The 22,790-nt window shown below is 46.9% G+C and overlaps 1 protein-coding gene across 6 annotated transcripts in view; it reads right to left on the bottom strand.

Moving 5' to 3' along the window:
- Positions 1–1,933: 1,933 nt before the first annotated feature.
- The window catches only part of Dennd2b (DENN domain containing 2B), a 154,084-nt gene continuing 133,227 nt past the window's right edge, over positions 1,934–22,790 (bottom strand). For 5 of the 6 annotated variants that reach the window (XM_047518241.1, XM_047518242.1, XM_047518243.1 and 2 more), the window contains 13 exons: positions 22,367–22,411; positions 21,123–21,307; positions 19,666–19,775; positions 19,381–19,450; positions 16,648–16,725; positions 16,263–16,403; positions 12,233–12,381; positions 8,616–8,793; positions 8,286–8,327; positions 6,895–7,006; positions 6,009–6,248; positions 5,100–5,186; positions 1,934–4,485 (listed from right to left, as the gene is read on the bottom strand). In XM_047518241.1, the coding sequence (XP_047374197.1) occupies positions 4,451–4,485; positions 5,100–5,186; positions 6,009–6,248; positions 6,895–7,006; positions 8,286–8,327; positions 8,616–8,793; positions 12,233–12,381; positions 16,263–16,403; positions 16,648–16,725; positions 19,381–19,450; positions 19,666–19,775; positions 21,123–21,307; positions 22,367–22,411 (1,472 nt within the window). In that variant the 3' untranslated portion in view covers positions 1,934–4,450. The remainder of the gene's footprint in view (positions 4,486–5,099; positions 5,187–6,008; positions 6,249–6,894; positions 7,007–8,285; positions 8,328–8,615; positions 8,794–12,232; positions 12,382–16,262; positions 16,404–16,647; positions 16,726–19,380; positions 19,451–19,665; positions 19,776–21,122; positions 21,308–22,366; positions 22,412–22,790) is intronic. The other variant, XM_047518245.1, reaches the window with a different exon arrangement.

The raw sequence follows: 22,790 nt of genomic DNA, 5'->3' as shown, positions 1-22,790 counted from the left end.
ATTGAAGGCAAAATGAGTGGTGTCTTAACTACAAGGCCTCCAGTGGCTGCAGCCTCCTACCGCTGTTTTCTCCCATCCGCACCGCCCGACGGTAATGGGCTCGCGGTACTTCCCAGAGCTCAAAACGGGTCTAACTTTGCCCCGGAGAACCACTTCCTTGGTTGAAAAGTGATGCGGCGGGCAGGGTGACAGTCCGGACTGGGAGCACGGTCGGCGCCATTTTCATCTAGATCACTTCCGGTAGGGGGTGGAGCCAGACCCCATTGCTGATGCACTGGTACTTTCCCTTACAAGGCGGAAAGATTTGACTCTGTTCCTGAGTTCCCTTCAGAACAGAGACCAGTTTTGCTGTGCTTCAAACCCCCGCTCCGGGGCACTGAAGAACAGGACGTGTGGTCTTTATGTGCACTTTTCAAGATGGGACTTTCCAACCCAGAAACGTGTTTCAGTTGCCTTCAAAGATGATGACTGCCTACTATGTTCATGGGCACCTTGGGCTAAAAAAGAAAATGCTTGTACCTGTCTGGAAATGTTCTATAAGAAGGTGAGGGAGGAAGATGGTGTTTTGGTAGTCAGTTGCTTTTAAACCAAATGAACATTTCATTTTAAAGACGATATAAATGAACAAAATTTAGAAAGCTTACGGAAACTTACTAATGAAAAGTAATGATTTTCTCTAGTTTTCATGGCATCTTAAATTCAGATTTCATGGCGTTTTACCATGTCCACTGGCAAATGAATTTAAGAATTTTTAGAATGCACACCAATACATCTGGCTGTAGAAACTAATTTTGTGTGCCACTCCTCGGTAAGAATAGGTTAATTGTATGTTTCATTCTTGGCTTTATTTTATATACCAACTTTTGTTATATTTTCTTTCTCACTTTTAATTGTTTTAAATACCATTTGTATACCCCTATAAGCGATTTGTGTACAAGAGAGGTAATATACATGTGAAATAAAGAGGGTTTGTAAACAATTTAACCAAGGAGCTGGGGGTGTAGCTCAGTGGTAGAGTGCCTAGCATGCATGAGGTCCTAGGTTCAATCCCCAGCACCTCCCCCAAAAAAGCAGCTGTTAATATAATTAGGTTTATGGGGGGGTGGGGTCTCTAATTCCAGTGTGAACCAGAATTTGAATAATAGTGCTTTCCAAGGACACTCCTTCAAAACAGTGCCCCCACTTCTTTCTTTCAATGCTAGGGATTGAACCCAAGGCCTTGGTGTATTAGGCAAATGCTCTACCACTGAGCTATACCCGCCTCCCAGCTGGTAAATATTTCCTTTGAAAAGGTCAGATCCTTATTTTGAGTCTACAGTTTACCAGAGCATGGTTACTTAGTGAAGAGAGTATTTAATATGGTATAATGGGGCAGCCTGCTCTGCATCAAAAATTTAGACTGATTACAGAGCCTTTCTTAACTCCAGAATGAGGAGGGCTGACCCTTATAATCACTGGAACTTCCTCAGTTGGGGAAACAGAATTGTCAGAAAGGTACTATTTGAGGACCCTTGTTCTGAATGGCAGCCATAACACTCTTTAGGGGAACACTTCAGAAATTTTATTGCCCCCCCCCCCTTTTTGGTCATAATCATGTGTGGGAAGCTACCAGGGATGCTAGATGTCCTGCAATATTTGAGTTGGCCCTATACGACAAACATACCAACTGAGAATTTAAAAAGTCTCCCCACCCAGAGTTTTCAGAGAAAACTGAATATTTTTTAGTTTTCTAGGATTCCAGGAGAATCTCATACATTACCAGTTCCAGGCATGGAGACTGAAGGAGGAGGATCATAAAATTGAGACCAACCTCAGCAACTTAGCAAGGCCCTTAGCAATTTAGTGAGATGGGTCTCGAAATTTAAAAAACGGGTTGGGTATCTCAATGATAAATCACCCCTGGGTTAAATCCCCAGCACCAGTTCCCCCAAAATTATTCATTTCAGAAAATTCCCTTGACCAAAATCAGATGAGTTGCTCATACAGCATGCTTATCTGCATAATGTGTAACTGTCACATTCATAGTGATTCTGTGTATAGGTTCAGATATGGGACTTCCTCGTATCTTCTAATACAGGTGTGCCCAAGCATTCACACATTTATTAAAAAACAAAACAAAGTACTTTCTTTTTCTTTCTCCTCTTATAGTTAGAATATGTTTAAGTTCTGTTGTCTATGAATTTCATTTCAGGATAGTAAACAGGGGAGCTACAGAACTTGATATTGAAAAAAATGTTGGATCTGTAGGTTGAGTCCTTGGTTTAGGGGTCCAGAGATTACACGAAAGCAGAACTGGGAAAGAGGCCTTGAACACTTTTTGTGATCTCCAAACTAGGCCAACTATTCAAACCCTTCTCTTCCCCCTGAAGCTGTGCCTTGGCCATAGTGATCACTGTGGCAAGCCACTGTGTGTGCCAGTATCCATTTTCTAAGTTGGGATAAGAGGAGGAAGGAGACATGCCCTTCTGGGATTTACCCAAGGGTTGATAAGCTATTTTCTTTTTAAGATACATAAAAGTTTCAGACTTCACAAAAATAACTTACACCTCTATCTTGTCATCTGATCATGTCTGAAGGTGCTTCGGGGCCACATTAAAAAGGGGTTGGGGGAGAAAGGGACAGAGGGAGCAAGAACACCTTTTGGAAACCAGATACTTATTTTTATTAAGGAATCCACTTCTCTGTCATGAAGCCCAGGCTGAGTAAACAGTGATGAGTCCTGGGGTTTGCTACACACTACTCTGAATTTTCTAGTTAATTCTTATTTCTCATCTTCAACCGAAAACCCAGACTTATGAGGCCTCAATCCTCCCTTTCTATTCCTGGCAAATGCCAAGGTCAATTTTGTAGGAGGTTTTTTCCAGAGAAGGTGATTTTGTCTTCCTAGAAGACAAACACAACTTGGCTTTATGAGCCCCAAACCAGGGACAGGCTGGGACCTGTGCAGGCATCAGTGAAGAGAGAGGAGGGAAGGAAACTCCTGTTTAAATAGGCTATGGTGGAAGGTTACAAAACTCATAGTTCATATCCTGCCAGACCCAAACCCGGAATCAATGAAGAAAGTTCCATAAATGTCTCATCTTGGGCATTTTCAAGGTCTCTGCTTTCTATTTAAAAGGCCTTGGTGGGTAGAAAGCCTAAGTCATTGTTTTTCCCCATCCAGCTTCTTTCCTTGCTCTTCATGGAATGTACCAGGGCTTTTTGGATGCAAAAGATAGGGTTCCAATGGAAAAACTTCACAGAGTGACATGGAAGCATCATAGGCAATGGATCAGGGCTATGAGCTAGCCCAGGGTTGGCAGTGGTTGTCCATCACTGTTAGGATACCTGATCGTGTCTTAAGACACCATTGATGCTGAGGCTAGGCTTCAGAATGAATATGAAAATGTTAAGATTCACCTAATGATAAGGCAAAAAGTATTCTTTCCATCACTGGAAACACTTAAGTAGAGTCTGAAAAGTTAGCTACTGGAGAGGGAAGCTGAAGGAGAACAATGTAAGACCAATCTCTTGGCAACCAGGCCAAGAGAACTCTATATCAGGGGAGGTCAGTGACCCATATTAAAGCTAACCCCTTATCAAGTGCTCAACTACCTACACAATGGTATTTCATTCCTGACTGGCCTGTCTCAACCCATTCCCAGAAGAGAGAACTCTAGATAATGAAGCCAAGGAACACATGGGGCTCTCGGGCCCAAATGACTATACACTGTTTATTGAGGACACCTGTAGATGATGGGAAGGAGGGATGCACTGTACCGCATCATGACCACCACTGACTGGGAGCCAGGCCCAGAGAGCACAGGCAGAGCTGGGGGCTGGGCTTCCCATAACTCACTGACCATCTCTGAGGGTAGGAGGAACAAGAGAAGACCAGGCCCAAGAGCCTAATTCCATGTTGCAAATGGGAACTGAATGGCCTTTGCCTTTCTAAAACAGAGGCTTAGAGGAGGGGGACTACTAGAAAAAATATAAAACTCTAAGATTGAAAAAAAAAAAAGTCCTTTTGTACAAATCATAACAAGACAACACCTGCTCTCCACAGCCCAAGACTGGCAGCAGGGGCCCCAGGCAGGCAGGCAGGCAGGCCAAAAGCCTCTAGGGAAGATCAGTGGTTTGGCTGAGACAGTCAGCTGCACATAATTGGCCAGTCACCAGCACCCAGCAAAACTCCATCCATGCTCAGACAGGGCAGGAAAGCACCCGGCCACTTGGGAATATACAAATATTTATCAGATTCTCTTTGCTTGTTACAAAAACAGTTAAAGAAAGCTTACAGCAGATTATTTACAAACAGTATCCTGGGATATGGTGAAGGCAGAGGTGGGCTGGCTTGGAGGTGGATCTGTGGGGGCAGAGCAGACACAGCAGCCCAGAAAGTCCCAGGCTGGGCCCTTTCCCCAGGCTCCAGGTTCTGCAAGGCACTGGACTCTGCTACTGGGAAAGGGGTTTAATTCTTTTTGTGAAGAAACTTCATTTTGTTGCCTGTGGGTCAGAGAAGGCAATAGTAAGAATATTAAATGATATCTCTTTCAACCTACAATCCTTCTCCTTGCAACCCTACCCTTATCAGTGGGAGACAAAGGATTAGAAATACTAGAGTACAGATGATATCGATAGCTCTGATCAGGGTAGTGAAAACATTCCAAAATAAGGGCACTAAGTATTAATCACTTTATGACTCTGGGAAAGTCACTTAACCTGTCTGACCTCAGTTTCTCTTTAAACTGAGACATGCTATGGTTCTATGATCCAGCTGGCTAAGATCCTTGAAGTGGTGAAGATTTGCTAGAAGGGCAGAGCTCACTGGTCCTAATAGCCCTCACATTCACACAGGAAGGCAAGCATCCCAAAAGACCTGACTTAGATGAGAATCTGTGGTTTCTCTTTGTTCTGCAGTTCAGTAAATCCTGTGCTAAATGCCCTTGGAGTAATCGCTAGGACCTTCTCTTCATTCACCAAGGTATCTCACAGTATCTCTTCCTGCTGTCTTTCTATGGCACTATATATAAATACCTATTGGCACTGATTTATTAGAGTGTTTGGGAATGCAGACGCTCTCCCTCCTTGATGAATACCTATCTCATCTATCCACTTACCCAAACCTCGGAGAAACTTATTCATTCCACTCTGCTCAGTATCAGGGAGCTCCTCTAAGTACTGTTCTACTCGCTGCTCAAACAGACCTGGGTAAGAGGAGAAACAGGAACATGGGAAAGACCAGTCACTGGAAGTCTGTATGATAAACCGTGGGGTAGAAATGTCAAAAAAGAAGTCAAACATCTGGGATTATAATTCACAGGAACATCTTATCAGAGTTCAGACTGGCTCATCTAAATTATTATAAGTAGCATCTCCCAGGTGTTCACCACTGATAGCAAGAAAACCCTCCATAGCCTGTCTCCCAGTGCACATTATGGTGAAGATGCTGCATGCAGAGCAGCCCAGGAGTAGAAACCTCTGGCTTCTTATAACTCCACCATGTTGTTCCCAAAAGTTTTGTTAAACTAAATGGATAGTATGAGTGGATAGAGAAATAATACCCTGAGGTTAGACACAAAGTCTTGTGGTAAAAAAGCCCTAGAGAGCTGATAAAATCACTAAAGATAGATAACTATCTTGCCTTGAATGGGGACTGCCAACAACCTAAGACAGCTAGTCTAATTATCTCTAAAGAACTTCATAACCCCTGGGTCTTCAGAAGTCCCCAAATTTCTTAATGTGGTTCTTTTCTCTGAATAAGAAGGCTATCCGAGGAGAAGATGGGCAATCAGTGTCAAGATGCTCTTAGGTGAGTATTTCTAGTCCCGCTCTCTAGCTGCATGGCTCCCACCTGTGCACAGCCTTGTGAAAAGCACTTACAGGGAAAGAAGGGAGCTCCCTTGAAAATTTCTTTCAGAAGAGCAGATACCCAAGAGCTTCCATTACAGTGGCTAGTTATTCAGCTTTGCAGTAAAAATCATTTGAGAAGAAGGTCCATAAGCCCTGCCAAGCTCTTCTGGCCTTACCCTTTGCCCGACATTTCCTTAGCTCCCTGTCTTGAATGAAGCCAGCAAACATCTGAGACTCCATAAAAACTTCAAGAAAACGGCGGATGCTTTTGGAGGCTACAGACTTGCGGAAGGCCTCTCGCTGAAAGGCCCTCTCCCCTTTCTCACTCTGGGTCAGAAAGAGGGAGTAGTGCCCAATGGTCTCCACAAAGAACCGGATAAACACCTCCGACACAAGCCCGTTGAGGGTATTACATTCTGGAAGGGAAAAAACAAACCTTGAGGTTCAGGTTGAGAGCTGTAGGGCCTTCCCCAATCTCTGGTTGGTATACTCTCCCTCTCCCCACAAAACTTCCAGCCAGCATCACTTACCTGTTCTTTTTTTTTTTTAACTTTATTTTATTTATCTTTTTTTTTAATGTGGTGCTGAGAATCAAACCAAGTGCCTCACATGTGCTAGGCAAGTGCTCTACCACTGAGCCATAACTCCAGTCCCCACTTATCTGTTCTTGAAACTCTCTAGTGCTCACAGGTTGTTAACTAGCCCTGAGCTCCTGGAGGTCAGAAATTATACTTCAGCAAATACTTGAAAATGAACAAAAGTAGAAATCAAGAGTTGGGAGCACCACTTTCCTCACATCCCTCACTCTAAGTGGTTTTCCTGGCTTCCCATGAAAAGGAAATTCCCTCCATCTCCTGCAGTGGCTGTGGCAAGCAGGACAGGAGGACCAATTAGTTTCCTATCAGCTAAAAGAGTCTTTGTTGTTGCCAGGTCTTTGGATTTTTCTTCCAAAAAGGTGCTAGAGTGAAACCAAGATCCTACAGTTGGAGCCGTATTAGCCAGAAAGGATCTGGTGCCGCATGTTTGGGACCAGAACCATATCTTCCACGCAAACCTTCTCACCATCATCGGAGTCACTGTCTGAGTCCTGGGAGATCAGTTCATTCTTCCTCTCTAGAGCCTGCTCCAGAGCTGCCTGTAACTTCCTAGGTAACAACGTGTCCTCATCATCCATCTGCAGGAGAAGGAAGACACAGTGATAATAATCACAGCTGAGACTGATGAGTATTTACTATGTGTTAAGCCTGTTGAAAAACTTAAATATTAAATTTCATTTAATTCTCCCAATAACTCCAATACTATTATCAACCTTATTTCATGATGAGAAACTAACACAGAGAAATGTTAGAAACCTGCTCAGGGTTACACAGATAAAAATGTTAGAAAAAGGTCTGGGAATGTGGCTGGGTGGTAGAGTGCTTGCCTAACATATGAAAGGTCTTGGGTTCAATCCCCAGTACTTAGAAAAAAAAAAAAAAGAAAGACAAGCAGTGGCATACGCCTATAATCCCTATAATCCTCAGGAGGCTGAAGTAGAAGGATTACAAGTTCAAACCAAGCCTTAGCAACACAGGCCCTAAGCAACTTAGTGAGACCCTGTCAAAAAAAAAAAAAAAAAAAAAAAAAAAAAAGGTTGGGGATGTTACTCAGTGGTTAAGCATCCCTGGGTTCAATCCCTGAAAAAACCAAACCAAAACAAACAAAAACACTGTGGCCATATTGGGGTTTCCACCCTTGCCCCATGAATTCCCCCAGTTTCTTCATCTCCAGCTTCAGGTGGGAAGTACAGTGAGCTCAAGAAAGGGAGAGTGTGGTCCATCCTGTATATGAGGTTGGGCTTTCATTCCTGTCTCTACATTCTGGTTCAGTGTCCATACCTTAATTATCTTGCACCTGGGAGTCCTCAGCTCTATCAGTCGTATATAATAACAGACTGTCCATTCCCAGAGGGGACACACTGAGGAATGTTCCTTATGGATAGCTAGTAGGATTACCATGAATAATAAAGCTTTCTACAGTTGACAACAGTTATTGCAAACTTTCTATTACAAAGCACACTCGAGTGATCAGTGTAATCCCCAGCAACATTTCAAGGCCGGTATTATCACCATCTCTGCTTTGCAGATGAGAGTACTGGCTCAGAGAAGTTCAGAGGCCTGTCCATGACCATGTGGCTCACAGGTGACAGAGTCCAGAGGTCAAGTCTTCAGACTCCCAGGTCTCGCAGCTCACACTCCCATACTGCCTTCCAGAAGTCAATCATGCCAACCAGAAAGGCCTGCTGGGGTCAAGATCAACTTCTCCTGCCCCTCTCTACTCTTTGAGTATGGAACCTAGAGCTCCACAGACAGGCTGTGAAGGTTGAGTTGCATGATAGTGCAGGATGCTTGGACACCTGAGCCTGACAGGTGCTCAGTGGAGGGTAGGCACTGTCTGCATTGCACTGCTCTTACCTGTCGGATGAACCGGTCAGATCCCAGATTCACCATCAGTGCCTGAGAAAAGGAGTCATTAGTGGCAGTGGTTCAGGGAATAAGTCCTGCAATGCCCTCTGTCAAGCCTCCAGACCCACTCCCCTTCACCCACCCCCAGTTCCCAGGGCCAGATGTCAGGAATAGTTCCAGCCAGGGATAGACCTCCTGGCAAGAAAGGACAAGAGCTTGGGTAGAGAGGTCTAGAGGCCACAAGTTCCTAGCAGTCTTTCTCCCTTCCCCCCTGTCCTCCTAGGGCTTTGTTCCTTCTCCCCACACCCCTTCCCCCAGCTGGTTCCCTAGGTAGCCCACCTCCTCCACAGGCAGCTCCTTCAGTTTGGGGAGGGAGCTGGAGAGCAGGCCAACCAGGAAGGGGGTGGGACAGCAGACGATGTCAATCATGGAGGCCGGGAGGACAGGAATGAAGGTGTGCTGCCAGGAGAAGGGGTAGAGCAAGGCCACCACCGCATGGGAACAGCTGGACAGGGTACTGATGGACAGACAGAGAGAACACCTGAGTCCAGGCCCAGCACCTTAGGAAAATGGTAATTAGGGCCTGCTGGGGGCTCAGGACACACTTTGATGTTAAACCTCCCAGTGTAACAAAAATACTAATGGAATTTAGGGGCCTGAGTCAGCCCCTACAGAGTGGTGAAGCAGTGCCTGCCCATTGCTTAGGGCCTCAAGGACACTGGTGCTAATGTCTTTGGGGACATTACCAAGAAACAACCATGAAGGTATGTAGCAACACTTACACAAAGGACTCCCCCCGCCTTATGTGCACATACCACACACACACACACACACACACACACACACACACACAGATGTAGGTCTGAGCTAATAGAAATATCAGCTCAGGATGGGGAGAACAAAGAGTAAGATGGAAAAGAGTTCATCATAAATTAACAGTGTGCAAGAGCCAGAAGGTCTTGCAGAGGTCATCATACCAATTCCACATTTCATAGCTAGGGTCAGAGATACCAGGGTCAGTTAAATCATAAGTGGCAGAGATGGGACACAACCTGTTTTGCAGTTTCCAAGTCCAACATTACTACTGCTCTGCTCTCTTGTTTTCCACTCCTTCTGATGATAATCCTCTGACTGAGGAGGGTGTGCACAGAAATCAGAAGGTGAGGCAGTTGGCACTATTCTTAGCTGGCTAAAGGTACCCATTCCCCTCTTTCCTCTCAGGTCTCTATAGGGTCATCCCTCTCCTGGCCTGGAGGGGGCTCCACGCCCACAGGGATGCTGCACAAGCTGAATGACCAATGGGAGACAGGGAAGACCATTCCTGGGTGCACAGAAATGGGACTGTGCAGAAGTAGGTACACAGTCCCCACAAGTGCTGAGGCCTGGTGTGGGGATCCAGTAAAGACAGGAAAAACACCTGGCCTCAAGGACCCCCATCTGTTGGGAGGAAAGTCGAAGACCATCCCTTAAAAGTCAGGCACTGGCACACTCCTGAAGTCCCAGCTACTCAAGAGGCTGAGGAGCAAGGACTGTTTGAGCTCAGGAGTACAAGACTAGCCTGGGCAACAAAGCAAGATCCCCATCTCATTGAAAAAACAAACAAACAAACAACAACAACAACAAACCCTCCTTTAGGGCCAAAATGACAGAAAAGGACACAGGGTCCTACAGTCCAGCTCATTTTCAAACATGAATTTTCCTCTGTATCAACAGGCCCCACCTAACAGCCATAAAAACTTGGGCTATCTGAGCAGCTCTGGCAGGAATCTTACCCGTTTACTTCTAACCACCACCACAGAGGGAACGTAGGTCCCATCTATGGGGAAAAAAAAAAAAACAAAAACTACCAACAAAAAACCCTTTTTCTAGAAGGATCTCTAGATATTCACAAATGCTTGTAAATCAGGGCCTTGTATGATTGTCCTGCCACCCTATGAACACCTAAAATGCTGCTGGGTCTGTAGACAGAGACACATGTCCTGGCTTAATAGCCTATCCCCTAGAGAGAGCAGGAGAGTCATCTGGAAATACCTGGAAAAGGACTATCAGGCTCAGAGGACACACTGATCCCACAATCCCCTCCAAGGGGCTTGTGAGGCAGGTTTTGTAAAACCTCTAGGGCCAATTAATGCATAACTACCTTCCCTCAAATACATCAGAACTAACCCAGAGTGATAAAGGACTTATGGAAAACCTAGAACATGAACAATGGGATCTGAGCTGCATTAGCTGGTGGAACCTACTGCACGCAGTTCCGCTCCACATTCCAAACATCCGGGTGCTGCCCACCCCTCCCTGCTTCAATCAGGCAGACCAAAATGGGGAGGACAAACATCTTTTCTAAGACCCAAGACTGGCAGAACTTGAATGTTGACTGAACCAAGAACAGGACCCTGGAGTAGTTTCCTCCTGGAATGTGCTCAGAGGCAGCTGCAACTACCGGAAACAATAGCTGTATTCAACAGTCCTATGGGAGCTGGGCTATGGTGGGGGTGGCAAAGAGGAGGCTCAGCCTTGAGTGGGGGCTGAAACCTTCAGAAAAGGAAACCTCAAAGCCCAGGCTCTGTTAGGGGCCATTACACTCTAGCCAGGCTCAGGCACCATAGCTGGGCAGCCAGGGGCCTTATGACTGACAATGAATATGCCAACAGAAAGAAGAGGCAGGGGCCTCCTGGAGCTGCTATACCCAGCTGGTTCCAGCTGCTACACTGGGTCCCTCCACTAAGGCCTAATGGGCCATGAAACACATAGACTGTGGGACACAGAAGCACTGAAGCAGACAAGAACATGTGAGGGGTAGTCTCCTAGACCCTGGCCATTTCTGAGTCAGCAGCTCTAGTTTTCTTTCTTTCCTTTCCTGAGCTGAGGACCTGGGTTCCTGCCCCCATTCCCTCTGAGAGTAACTAGAAAACCATTTCTCCTGCTCTTCTCCATTTCCCCCTCATAAAAACAGAAGGAAATACCCCAGGGATCTGGGACTTAATGGGGGACAAGTCAGGAAGACTATTTTTTTTTCACTGTCCTCATCTCAGCACCTGGTACATGGAATGGGAGACTTCAGGTAGCTTACTATCTAAATGACTGAATGAATTCTACCACTCTAGAGAAACCAGTGCTTGTGATAAGAGTCTTTGACAAAAGGAAGACTGTGCATTGCTGACATTGTATCCTCTTCCTGACTGTCCCTGAGTTTTTTAAAAAAGCTCAGCTACTATGGAGAGCTCTGACTTCTTCCTTCCTTGAATACTTCCTGTTCAGTGACCATCCACTTCTGCCATCCCTCCCATACTCACAACCAGATCTCCACCTCTAAAATCACAAATGCCAACACTCTGGATCAAATCTTACAATCCACCCAGCTCTTTCCTTACCTCTCCTAAACCAGCTCCCTCTAGCGCCCTGGTACCTTCAGTCCCTGGACACCTTTGCCCTGGTCTGACTGGCCAGCCTTCTGTGATCACCCTTCTCCACAGTTCCCCAAGCACTCAGCCCTGGGTCATTCCATTCCACTGCCTATTCTAGGTGGCACCTCAACCAGCCCCTCACCGGCTGGCTCAACACTCTTCATACAGCAGCTCTTTCTGGAGTTCATCACCCTCCTCAGCCTATCTCCCACAAAGGCCTTGCTTCCCTACCAGAGGAAATGTGGCCGTAAGTCAGAAATCTCCATTTCTTACTTTTCTCCATATAAATATATCTGCAGCTGTACACCTGTGGCTGCTGCAGAGAAGTGTCTTTTCCCTTCCTCAGGTCAAGTCCTCTACTGGGTTCTCAATCATGCCATCTTGTGTGATCGCCAATGCTGCTGCTCCATCATCCCTATTTTGATCTTAACACACACACACACCCCACATACCAATACCACAGTATGTGGCATACAACCACAACTGGTAATCTCTTGAAGTAATTAGTGGGTATGCCTCCTCCCTCTTCTTCCATGCCCTGCTGGGCCTTACCTGAGTTTATCTGCTACAAAAATGACCCGGCGCTCCAGCAGCAATGAGGCAAAGATTCGGATAAGCTGGCGCACACTGAGGCATGTAAAAAGGCACTCAAAGTCCACGTGCTCCAGCCGGGAGTCCATGGGCCGCCGCAGCTCTAACACCTGTGGGAGAACAGTGAGGAGGTGGGTGGAAGCAGGCTGGTTGGGGGGCACCTGCTGGCTGCTCCCTTTCTCATCCTCTCCTTCCCAAGTTCCCCAAACCTCCGACCACCAAGCAATAAGGCCTGGTCTCCCCTCCCCTCAGGCTTTAGCTGTGCTCCCACAGTATTCAAATACCAGCCTGCAGGCGAGAGGGTTAACTGTGAAAGTGGGAAGGCTCCAGAGAGGAGCTGAGGGACATGAACAGGATCTCAGGAAAGGAAGAGGGAGAGTTGACAGCTTTTATGGATAGGGAGAATGAAGCCTAACTGCACAGTCTTCCCCATCCTTTGCTCCTCTCCCCAAGCAAAGGTCTTGGCCCACATGCTGATGAGACACCACAGCCAATCACTGCTCTCCAGGCCATATGAAGAGTGACATCTCCACATCCAACTCTGGTCTCAGCCATCTCTGGGAAGGCATTGCTGCTGTCCTTGTTGACATTTCCCTTCCCCTTCCTGCTAGAGCTTCCTCCCAGAGGCCACTCTGGCCTTTATCTCTATCATCCTAAGACCCATGCCAGGGACAAGGAAAACACAAGGGTTAGCTATTCCAAAAACCTTGCCAGGGAGCAGAACTGTCTTTATCAGGGCCAGGCCAGGCCTAGCTGTCCTCCCTGCAAAGCTGTTTATTCCAAGGTCAGTGCCATAGCTCTGGAGGCACTTCTCTGGGGACAGTCATGGGAGTGAAGGGTAGCCAATGACCCCAGCTATGACAGTGGCAGTAGCTACCAATACTCAGGCTCTGCCAAAGCAGCTGTGGCTGGGGTCTGCCTAGTTTCATTCTTTGTTCCTTGGGCTTCCTGAGAACTGGGGTGAAAAACAAACTTAAATTCCCTCTTACAGCTCTATGGTATCAGGGTTAAACCTTATCTATCTCTCTGTCTCTCTGTCTCTGTCTCTGTCTCTGTCTCTCTCTCTCTCTCTCTCCCTCTCTTTTTATTCCTACAGTGCTGGGGATCAAACCCAGGGCCTCAAGTATGCTAGGCAGGCATGCTACCACTGAGCTATATTCCCAGTAAGAGCTAACTCTTCCCATGGGGTTCTTATCCCCACATCACCTCATTTGTTCCTTGGGGTCTAAGCAAATGAAGGAATTCTAGCTCCTAGTTCAGTATTCATTCCTCTGGGCCCTGAAAAAGCAGCAAAATGGACAGAAATGGTTGCAATGATTGGTTTACCTTGTCTTCTGCCAGATGGTAAAATCCCAGGAGACCTAGTGATTATCGTGATGCTAGGGACACCCTAAGTGCTCAGTGAACATGGCCTGAAGGAATGCCATACCATGACTTTGCCAAAGGCCTCTGTATCTTCTCCAGTCCCTGTCCCCACCCCAGAAGTCCCCCCTGAGAGCCTTGTGTGTAGCCCAACAAGCTCTGCTCTCCAGCACCCAGCCCCACTCTCCTACTGCCCCCCAGTATCCATCCCCCAGGAATCACACAGGCTGTTCACATGCCCTGGGGCCTCTTTTTATTCATCCCTGCCCTCAAGATCTTGAGATTGCAGCCCAGTGGAGCTGAGTGAGCCTGATCAATCACAGTCCTGAGGCGTGTGTTAGCATAGGCGGAAGGATTGCAGGGCATATAGGAAGGGTCCAAGGTCTGGGCTGGGGAGAGATAGTGAAGCATCTCAGAGCGAAGGCTATTTGACTTAGACTCTGCAGAGAAAAGAAGGTGAGCAAAAGCAAGTAGGGCTCAGGGAATACTAAGTAATCCAAGTCAGATAGATGAGAAACAAGGCCCACGAGGCAGCCAGGCCAGATCCTGAAGAACTGCCAGGACAAGGTTGGGCTGTCAGGAAAGGGTCAGCTGTCCTGCCCCCTAGACCACTCATCAAGCCTAAAGTCCCTCTAATGGAGGGCGGAGAGAAACAGGCCATGAGAAAGACTGTCAGTGGGTATTTACCACTGCCCAGCAAACCTACGTTTTCAATCAGTCCCTCTCCTGTTCTCTGCAACAACTAATTGATTTCTCTTTCTTCTTCCCGAATCCAACACCCACCTCTTACTCTCAAGAGAATGACAGTCCTTTCTATTTTGAGAAAACCAAAAACATCAGATGAGAATTTAAAATTACAAGGAACAGCCCTCCCCTCATCTCCTAATAAAAGCCAGTTCCCCCACAGAGTTAACCACCTGTGTCTTCTCAGTGCCAGTCTCATTGTCCCCAGTCTCTCCTCCATCCTTAACTTATTCTTCTAGCATCCAAACACCCATCCAGCATCCAAACAGCTGTCTTTAACAGACTCCTCATTTCCTATCACCTCCTGTCCCCCATTCCCTATTTTCTCTTCATAGCCAAGCACCTCAAAAAGTTGTCTATATGTGCTAGGCATGGTGGCACATGCTTGTAATCCCAGTGGCTTGGGAGGCTGAGGCAGGAAGATCAAAAATTCAAATCCAGCCTCAGCAACTAAGCGAAGACCTAAGCAATTTAGCAAGATCCTGTCTCTAAAAAATATATGTATAAAAAGGGCTGGGGATGTGGCACAGTGGTTAAACACCCCTTGGGTTCATTCCAAAGTACCAAAAAAAAAAAAAAAAAAAAAAAAAATTCTATATAGGCTGTTCCCACTCCCATTTACTTCTCAACTCACTCCACCCAGGTTTCTGGGCCCTCATCCCTCTTCTGAAATTCACTGCTGTCAAGGCATCTTGCCATGCCACAGCTTGACTTCAGGTGGCATCAGACTCACCTGGTCATTCCTCACTGCAGGGCCTCAATCTGTTAGAGTTTCTCAGGACTGAGGAGAACCCAGGACTGGGATCTTTTCTCTTTCCTATCTACTGCTCAAGTCAGTAAACCAGAAGTCAGTCTTAAAAGTTCCCACCGATATGTATTCCCTATTTCCAATCAAACACTGAGTGTTATTGCTTCTAATCCTAAAATACATTTCAAATTCACCCACTTCTCATCTTTCATTATGACTAGATCCAGGCTACTACTGTCTCTTGACTATACTACTGCAGTAGTATCCTAGCTGGTCTCCTACACAGCTAGGATAACAGCTAGGATAACAGCTGTGTGTTACCTGCACAGCAGAGTGGGCTTTCAAAAACCTATATAACTCTTATCAAACCCTCTTTCAGATAAAATCCAAAACCCTTAACCTGGCCTAGCAAGAATACTAACTTGGTCCTTGCCTGCCAATTCGCTTCCCACCCCACCCTTTCAACCATTTAACCTTTTATTAGTTCCTTGACTGACACATGTACTTTCCTAGCTCCTGCCTTTGCATATGCTATTCCCACTACCTAGAATAATCTCCCATCATGCCCTTATCTTTCAGTCTCCCTCTTTCCACTTCATTTAGCCACCTCCTATTCACTGCTAGGTCCCTTATAAAATGTCACTTTCTCAGGGAATAACTTCTCTGGGTCTCTAATCTATAGCAGACTCCTTATTAAATACTCTAATAGGATCCTGTGTTTCCATCTGTCTCTTAACATATTTAGAATTTATCTATATGTGGAAGTATTTATTTAACCAGGTTCTCCTATTAGACTAGAAACTCCTGGAGAACAGAGTCCTGTCTCTCTTTAACTGTATGATCTGCCCCAAGGTCTGGTAAAATCCCTGATTGTGACAGAGCACATATTCAGTAAATATTTACTAAATGGACAAGAGAAGGGAAGGTGGAGCACAACAGGTCAGGGAAGGCCCCTGGAAGGAGCAGAGAGTTGGGCAACATTTATAGTCACTTTTTTAGTCCTTAGTGATTAGGTGCATGAATGTGGTGAGCAAGGAGGGGATCATGCTTCAAGAGCATGACCTCCTCAGCTACTAGGACCTACTTCAACTTCAGTGCCAGCCCAGGGTCAGAGAGAAGAGCAACAGAAATCCTTACCTCATTGCCAGCACCTGGCAGGAATGTCTTCACTTTGATGGTCTTCCCTGGTGCTGGGAAGGGCGACTCCATGAGACTTCTCATGAAGGGATAGACCAATGCAGCCGAGATCCCACGCCGGCGCTCCACCTCATCTAGGACCTGTGCCCACCGCCAGCAGCCCAAAGTGAAAGGGTGTCAGGATCTGCCCTTCCCCACCTCGGGAAGAGCCAGATTTGGGAATAAGGAGGGAGTCGGGGAGCTCACTTGCACTTGCTCTTGCATTCTCCCCCGCCCCACCCCCCGACCCCCATCCCACACAGGCGGTTTTCTCATCTAAGCTGGCTGCGGAATGTCCTATGGGAGCTGTCAGCTGGGGGCAGGAGAGCAAGCCAGAGCCTCTTACCTTGGAAAACAAGCCGAAGCAGCCAAGGCGGCTGATGACACAGTACACCTCTGGCAACCGAGGCCCTTTCCCACTTGGCTGGCCAGGACAAGGAGGAGAGAGAGACAGACACAGAGAATGCATGAATACCATACTTGGCTCCTTTCCTTGGGAACTGAGGACAAGTACTGCCCTTCAATGGAGGGAGAATCCATGCCTCTTGTACACTCAATGAGGTCCCCAAAGGAAAGGTTGCCATTCTTTGGGGACAGGTGTTGGCCTATGCTGGGTCTTCTAACCCAAGGAGCCAGACTCCTGCCAAACTCTACAAAGCTCCATCCTTCCTTTCAGGACACTGACAGTGGTTGGCAAAGGACAAAGCACTTTGGCAGAGGCTGCAGGATAATTTGTGGGTTTATATTCCTAAACCTGGATGACAATGGGAAGGACTGTGTATGTTCTTAGGAGCAAATCACATAGCTTTATGCCCCCAACAGGGAACTTACTGCAAAATATTCCTTCTGTCACTTGCTCTTTTCTCCCTTTCATGACCTACCCCCATTCTAGGAAGGCAAACTGAAAATGGACGAGAATGGAATTACTATTTATTAGATGTTTACCATGTCCATGGTACCACGGTACTATTCAAAAACGGAGCCGCATTATTATCCCCATTTTACAGATGAAGCAACTGAGTTAAAAAATATTAAGCTGCTGCCTAAGATCATGCATCTAGAAGTTGTGGAGCAGGAAGTCTGTTTTGGCCTCTGTTTTTATTGTCTAACTTCCAAAGCACGCTGCTTTCTGACAGGAAGGGAGAGGGACACAAAGGCACAGGATAGATGCTATGATGTGAAGAACAAAAAGGGGGCAGGATTTAAAAGGTGGGTGGTTGGAGAAGGAGACAAGCACTGTGAGCACCCCAGGCCTGGAACCCCCACAAGAAGGCGGGGTGAGTCCACTGGAATCTCCTCTCCAGCAAGGAGCTGGCAGGACCCTGTTGCTGTCTCCAGACTCAGAGGCCTGGAGTGCCTGGCAAGGCCAAGTGGGGAGGGAGCAGAGCAGCAGGTGCTGGCCCCTCATGCAGGCTGCTAAGCAAATGCAGATGGGGCTATTTCAGTCTCCAAACCTGCTGGCCACACGTCACAGATCTAAAGAGAAGGCAGAATCTGTTTTTGTCCATATTAGGTCTGAAACTCACTCCTCTCTCTTTCCTTCTCCCCCGCCTCCCCTAAAGCCCCAAGTGATTAAATCAAGTATGTGGGATTTGGGTTAGAATCATTGTGTCCAATCTGTAGGAATGCCGAGTTAGTGCCAGCCCCCTTGGCAGGGACCCAGCCAGGCCCTCTCTGAGCACGCCAGGACAAACATGCTCTTCCCTGGGGGCAGCAGGCCCACTGCAGAGGAGCAGTTCTGCTCCATCAATTCTCCAGCAAAGGCAGTCTTCAAAACACTCCTCTCCAAGCCCAGGGGACCCAGGAACTTGCTGGCCTCTTCCTGGCTTCCCACCTGGCATCCAGACTGTTCTGTATCCCTCAGCTCCACTCATTGGTCATTCAGTATTCCTTCTCCCCAGACTATCTTCTGGGGAGATCCAAGGGTACCAGATTGGTAATAAAGGACCTGGATCAATTCTGGCTCTGTCCTTCACTGGCTATGTGCCCTTGGGCAAGTCATTTCACCTCAGGGTTTCAATTTCCTAATCTATAGATGAGGGGAAATAATATCCCTTGGGCTATTGTGAGGATTAGAAAAACCCAACCAAACCAAACAAAAAGCCCAAGATATACATAGAGCATCTTAGAACATGATAGGTCCTAAGCAAAAGTATATTCCCTTTACTCTTTCCTTCAATGTTGAAAGTTTGGCCTCCCCTACTAGCAGCTAAAGTTCCTTGGGGTTTGGAACTCATCAGCATGTGCCTGATCCCCATGGGGTGCACAATAAGTGCTTCTAAATGAATGGCCAGAATCTTCCTTTTAGGGTATCTGCTAGGCAGGACCCCTGCCTGGGATCTCCCCATCTACCTGGAGACTGGTAGTGAGGCCTTCTCCCACTAAGGCCTGGATACCCCAGAATATTATCAACAACCCAGTGACCTTTGGGGGGAGTTCAACAGGGACCAGGTCCTGGGCCCAGATCTCCCACTAGTACTCTGGATCTCAGAACTGATAGGAAGGAGGTTGGGAAAACTCTTCTCTGGGAAAACTGGCTTTGATTTTTAAAACTCAATATCTTTCCCCAACATTCAAGGTATCTTTCCCAGTATCCCAGAGAAGGACCTTCTCTCTCTGCTCAGATTCTAGTTTTACCAGATAGGACTACTCCCCTTATTATGCGGACTCATTATGGGGGTGAGGAAAGTTGCCCTCTACCCAATCTGATGCATATATACATACTACTGGAATGATATGATCTCAACCAGAGACAGCAATTATAGCTCATAATCCCAAAGAAAAGGAATGAAAAGCAAAAGTAAATAAAAAAAGCTAAAAAGATGACAGGCTAGCAGAAGGTGATTCACTCCCTCCCCTGATTTCAATAATTCACATCCTAAAGTCTAACCTAACAGGCTACTCTGAGTCCTGCTAACCCAGAGGTGCCTCATCTGTGAATGTGTGTGTGCTAGAGGAGCACCCAGGAAGCAGATCAGAGGATTTCATACAAGCTAGAGTGTAGAAGGACACAGAGACATACAAACACCCTGGCCCACTCCCTGCTAGCCAGCCCCTGAGGTGTGAATAGCCTACTCACCAATAAGCGCCTACAATAGCCAAAGCGTCTGCTGCCATCCTCCCCAGTCAGCATGAAAGAAAAGGTTTCGCTGGAACAGGGAAGAGGAAGAGATCTGGCATTAGGGAAATTATCAGATCATCCAGGAAAGAATCCCCAAGAATAAGAACTGTCATCACAGGGATTGGATGAAGGTTGAAATTAATGTAGGAGAGTAGGCTGGGACTAGAACAGGCCCCACTTAACTGCCCACTGCTATGCAAGGAAAGGAGACTCTGTCCCCAGCCATGCCAGGATGGGCCTCACCTGCTATATTCTGACACAGGGGTCCAGTCCTTGGCATCTGGGAAACAAAACTGGGGAATGGCTTTGAGCCTTTCCTCTGCCTCTCGCATCTGCTTGGTGGGTCGGTCCAGCTGCAGGAAAGAGGAATAAGGGGAGAAGTCACCAAGAGATGACAAGGAATCTGGCGGTAGGGATGGAGGGCAACTGACAAGCATCTCCTCCCCTGAGAGCCCTAGATGCCACACTACCAACTCACATGCTTTTCAGTAACCCTTGTCCTGCTCCTAATTCTTACAGAGGTCTGAGTGTGAGCTGAAATATCATTCATTCAGTCAATAAATGCCAACAGAGCGCCCTGCATGTGGCATCCGACAGTGTGCCATATGCTGGGACTATGGATGGAAACAAAGTAGACAAGGTCCCTGAACCTGTGTATCCTGGTCAGGAGAGAGATAACATTTCAGAGCATACCACAAAGGAAACAAGCGGAGTGATGTGAGAGAGAACTGGACAGGAAGAAGGGCTACATCAGGGCATCTGGAAAGACCTTGGAAGAGGTGCCACTTGAGCAGAGTCCACAGCCATGTGAGGAGCTGGAAAAAGAGAGGCAGAGGCAAGGGCAGAGAAAAAGGGCTTTCTCTTCTTAAAGGAACAGAAAGGAGACCGGGCTGATGATGAGTAGAGGAGAAGTAGTAAGAGATAAGGCAGCTGGGGGAAGTGGGGAGTAACTGCTAGTCATCACGGTTTGGTTTTGGGGTGATAAGATGCTCTAAAATTATAAAGTTCTGTGAATACATTAAAGAACACTGAACTGATATGTGGAAGCTAAAGCAAAATTAAAGGAAAGAAAGAAGGCAGTGGGAGTGGGGATCTATATAAAGATATAAGAGAAGATCAGTGACGAGTAGAAGTAAAAGAAGGAGAGAGGAAGGAAGAGAGTGACAGGGAAAGAAATATGGAACAAATCTAACAGAATCGTGTGATATACATATGTAAATGTACCAAAGGGAATATCTCCTTTATGTATATATAAAAAGTATTAATCAAAAATAAATAAAGTATGAAACGAAGATCAACAGAGTAGAGGAGAGAGAAAAGTGGTGGGGGGACAGGGATTGAAATCAAATTCTTTGTGTGTATCATGTCAAAAGGAACCTAGATACTATGTATAAATATGATGCTCTAAATTAAAAAAAAAAAACAAAGAAAGTACACTGAATTGTAAACTTTAGAGTATTTGAAGGGAAAAGAGGGAGCAGGTGGGAAGAGTAGGTGGGGGCCATTTCTCAGTCCTCATCCTCTGACTAAGCACTGGCCCAAACCCACCCCAAAGTCCTGTCTTCCCTCCTGGATATAAGGAGGCAGGCACAGGGCTGTGGCTGATGGGGAGCTCCGACAGAAATAGGCTCTCCCCAGATGGGCCAGGACAGAAGAGAGCAAAGGAGGGAGATAGGGCAGATGAGGGGAGAGGGCCTCACCTTGGGAAACTGGTAGGAGACTTCAGGGAGGTAGGTATTTCGGGATGGCTTCTTCTTGAGGGACACTACCACAAAGTATTCAAAGAGCTCCCGCTCCTGCCACTCAAGCAGCTCCAGCTCCAAGGTCCGATAGCTGGGTGCACGCTTCAGCATCGACTGGATGTGGACCAGACGCTGTGTGTGGGCTGGGGGCAGGTCACATATCAGGGGACAAGCAGACTGGCCACTCACAGACCTCCCATCAGCCTCTCCATTCCTAACTCTGGCTCCATCTCTGTGGATCACCTTTAAGTGCATCAGCCTTGTCTGATACCCTTCCTTAGCTAAGGCTTGGGGAGATGTGGCAGGAACAAGGTGTTGACATCTGTACAAAGACTCTGCCCTTCCACAGGAAGCCACTGGCCTGGATCTTCCTGGAGCTCTGGAGGCTGATCTGGGGTCAACAGAACTACCAAGGTTAGGCAAGTCCAGAGACATAGCATCAGCTCCTACTTTTTAGTACTTCTTAGTATAGAAGGCATGGACCAGACGGTATGAATATCCACAAATGTTTCATCCTGTGTTATTTGGGCCGCACCTAAGTCCAAAGTCCACATGACAACTTGCCTGAGGGACCCATGGAGGAAGGGCAGAAGGAGCAAGTTCCCATGTATTTTAATTATGCAGGAAGGCCTAGGCAGGGTTTTCCAGTAGGGAAAACAGAATGGTAGCAGCCTCCCCTCTAGACAGTGGGGAGATGAGTAGCCTCAGGGCCTCCAGAGGACCAGTTTCCTCAGTCTACAGTACAATTCTTGCAACCAGAAGAGGTACTTGTAATCCGAATCCATCTCTGACACCAGATTTACATTTACCAAGCAAATGTAGTGGCCAATTCCCATGGACAATGGCTTAGGAAGGTATGCGCAGAGCCACCAGTCTTAAATTTGGCAAAGGGAGACCAACTTTTTTTTTTTTTTTTTTTTTTTTTGCGGTGCTGGGGATTGAACCCAGGGCCTTGTGCTTGCAAGGTAAGCACTCTACCAACTGAGCTATATCCCAAGCCTAAGACCAACTTTCTGAATTAATATTGCAGGGCTCAACTTTCCTACAACTTTCCTACAACTTCCTGCTCTGGTGGCCTGATAGCTTGCCTGCCTGTTGCCTTCCCATACCAGGCCCACTTGGGACACTGGAACCACCCTTGCAGAGAAAGAGAAGACTGACTGCTGTTGCAGCTAGGGCTGGGAAGGGATGCCATGCCTTACCTTTGAATCTGTCATCAGAGTCGCTCTCACTCTCGCTATTCTCATCTGGAAGAGTAACAGCAGGAGTGCATGCTTGCTGAGCCACTGCCTCACAGCCAAGTTTTTGGTGCCCCCAACCCCATAACTTTTCTTTTCTTTTTTTTAAAATATTTGTTAGTTGTTGATGGACCTTTATTTATTCATTTTTAGGTGGTGCTGAGAATCGAACCCATGCTAGGCAAGTGCTCTACCACTGAGCTACAACCCCAGCCCCATAACTTTTCTCATGAGGGATGAATATGTATCTAGTCTGGAGTGCTATGGGCCTACGGGCAGGCATCTGTGGGCAGGAGCTGAGTGGCCTGGGGCGAGGGTCCCTCAGACCTCAGTTCATGGGTGTTATTCTATAAACAAACTCCTCCCCAGGCGTGATCTAGGGGAAGCT

This window comes from Sciurus carolinensis, chromosome 11, assembly GCF_902686445.1.
Source record: "Sciurus carolinensis chromosome 11, mSciCar1.2, whole genome shotgun sequence".
Taxonomy (NCBI): Eukaryota; Metazoa; Chordata; class Mammalia; order Rodentia; family Sciuridae; genus Sciurus; species Sciurus carolinensis.
This window is presented reverse-complemented; position numbering and strand designations above follow the sequence as displayed.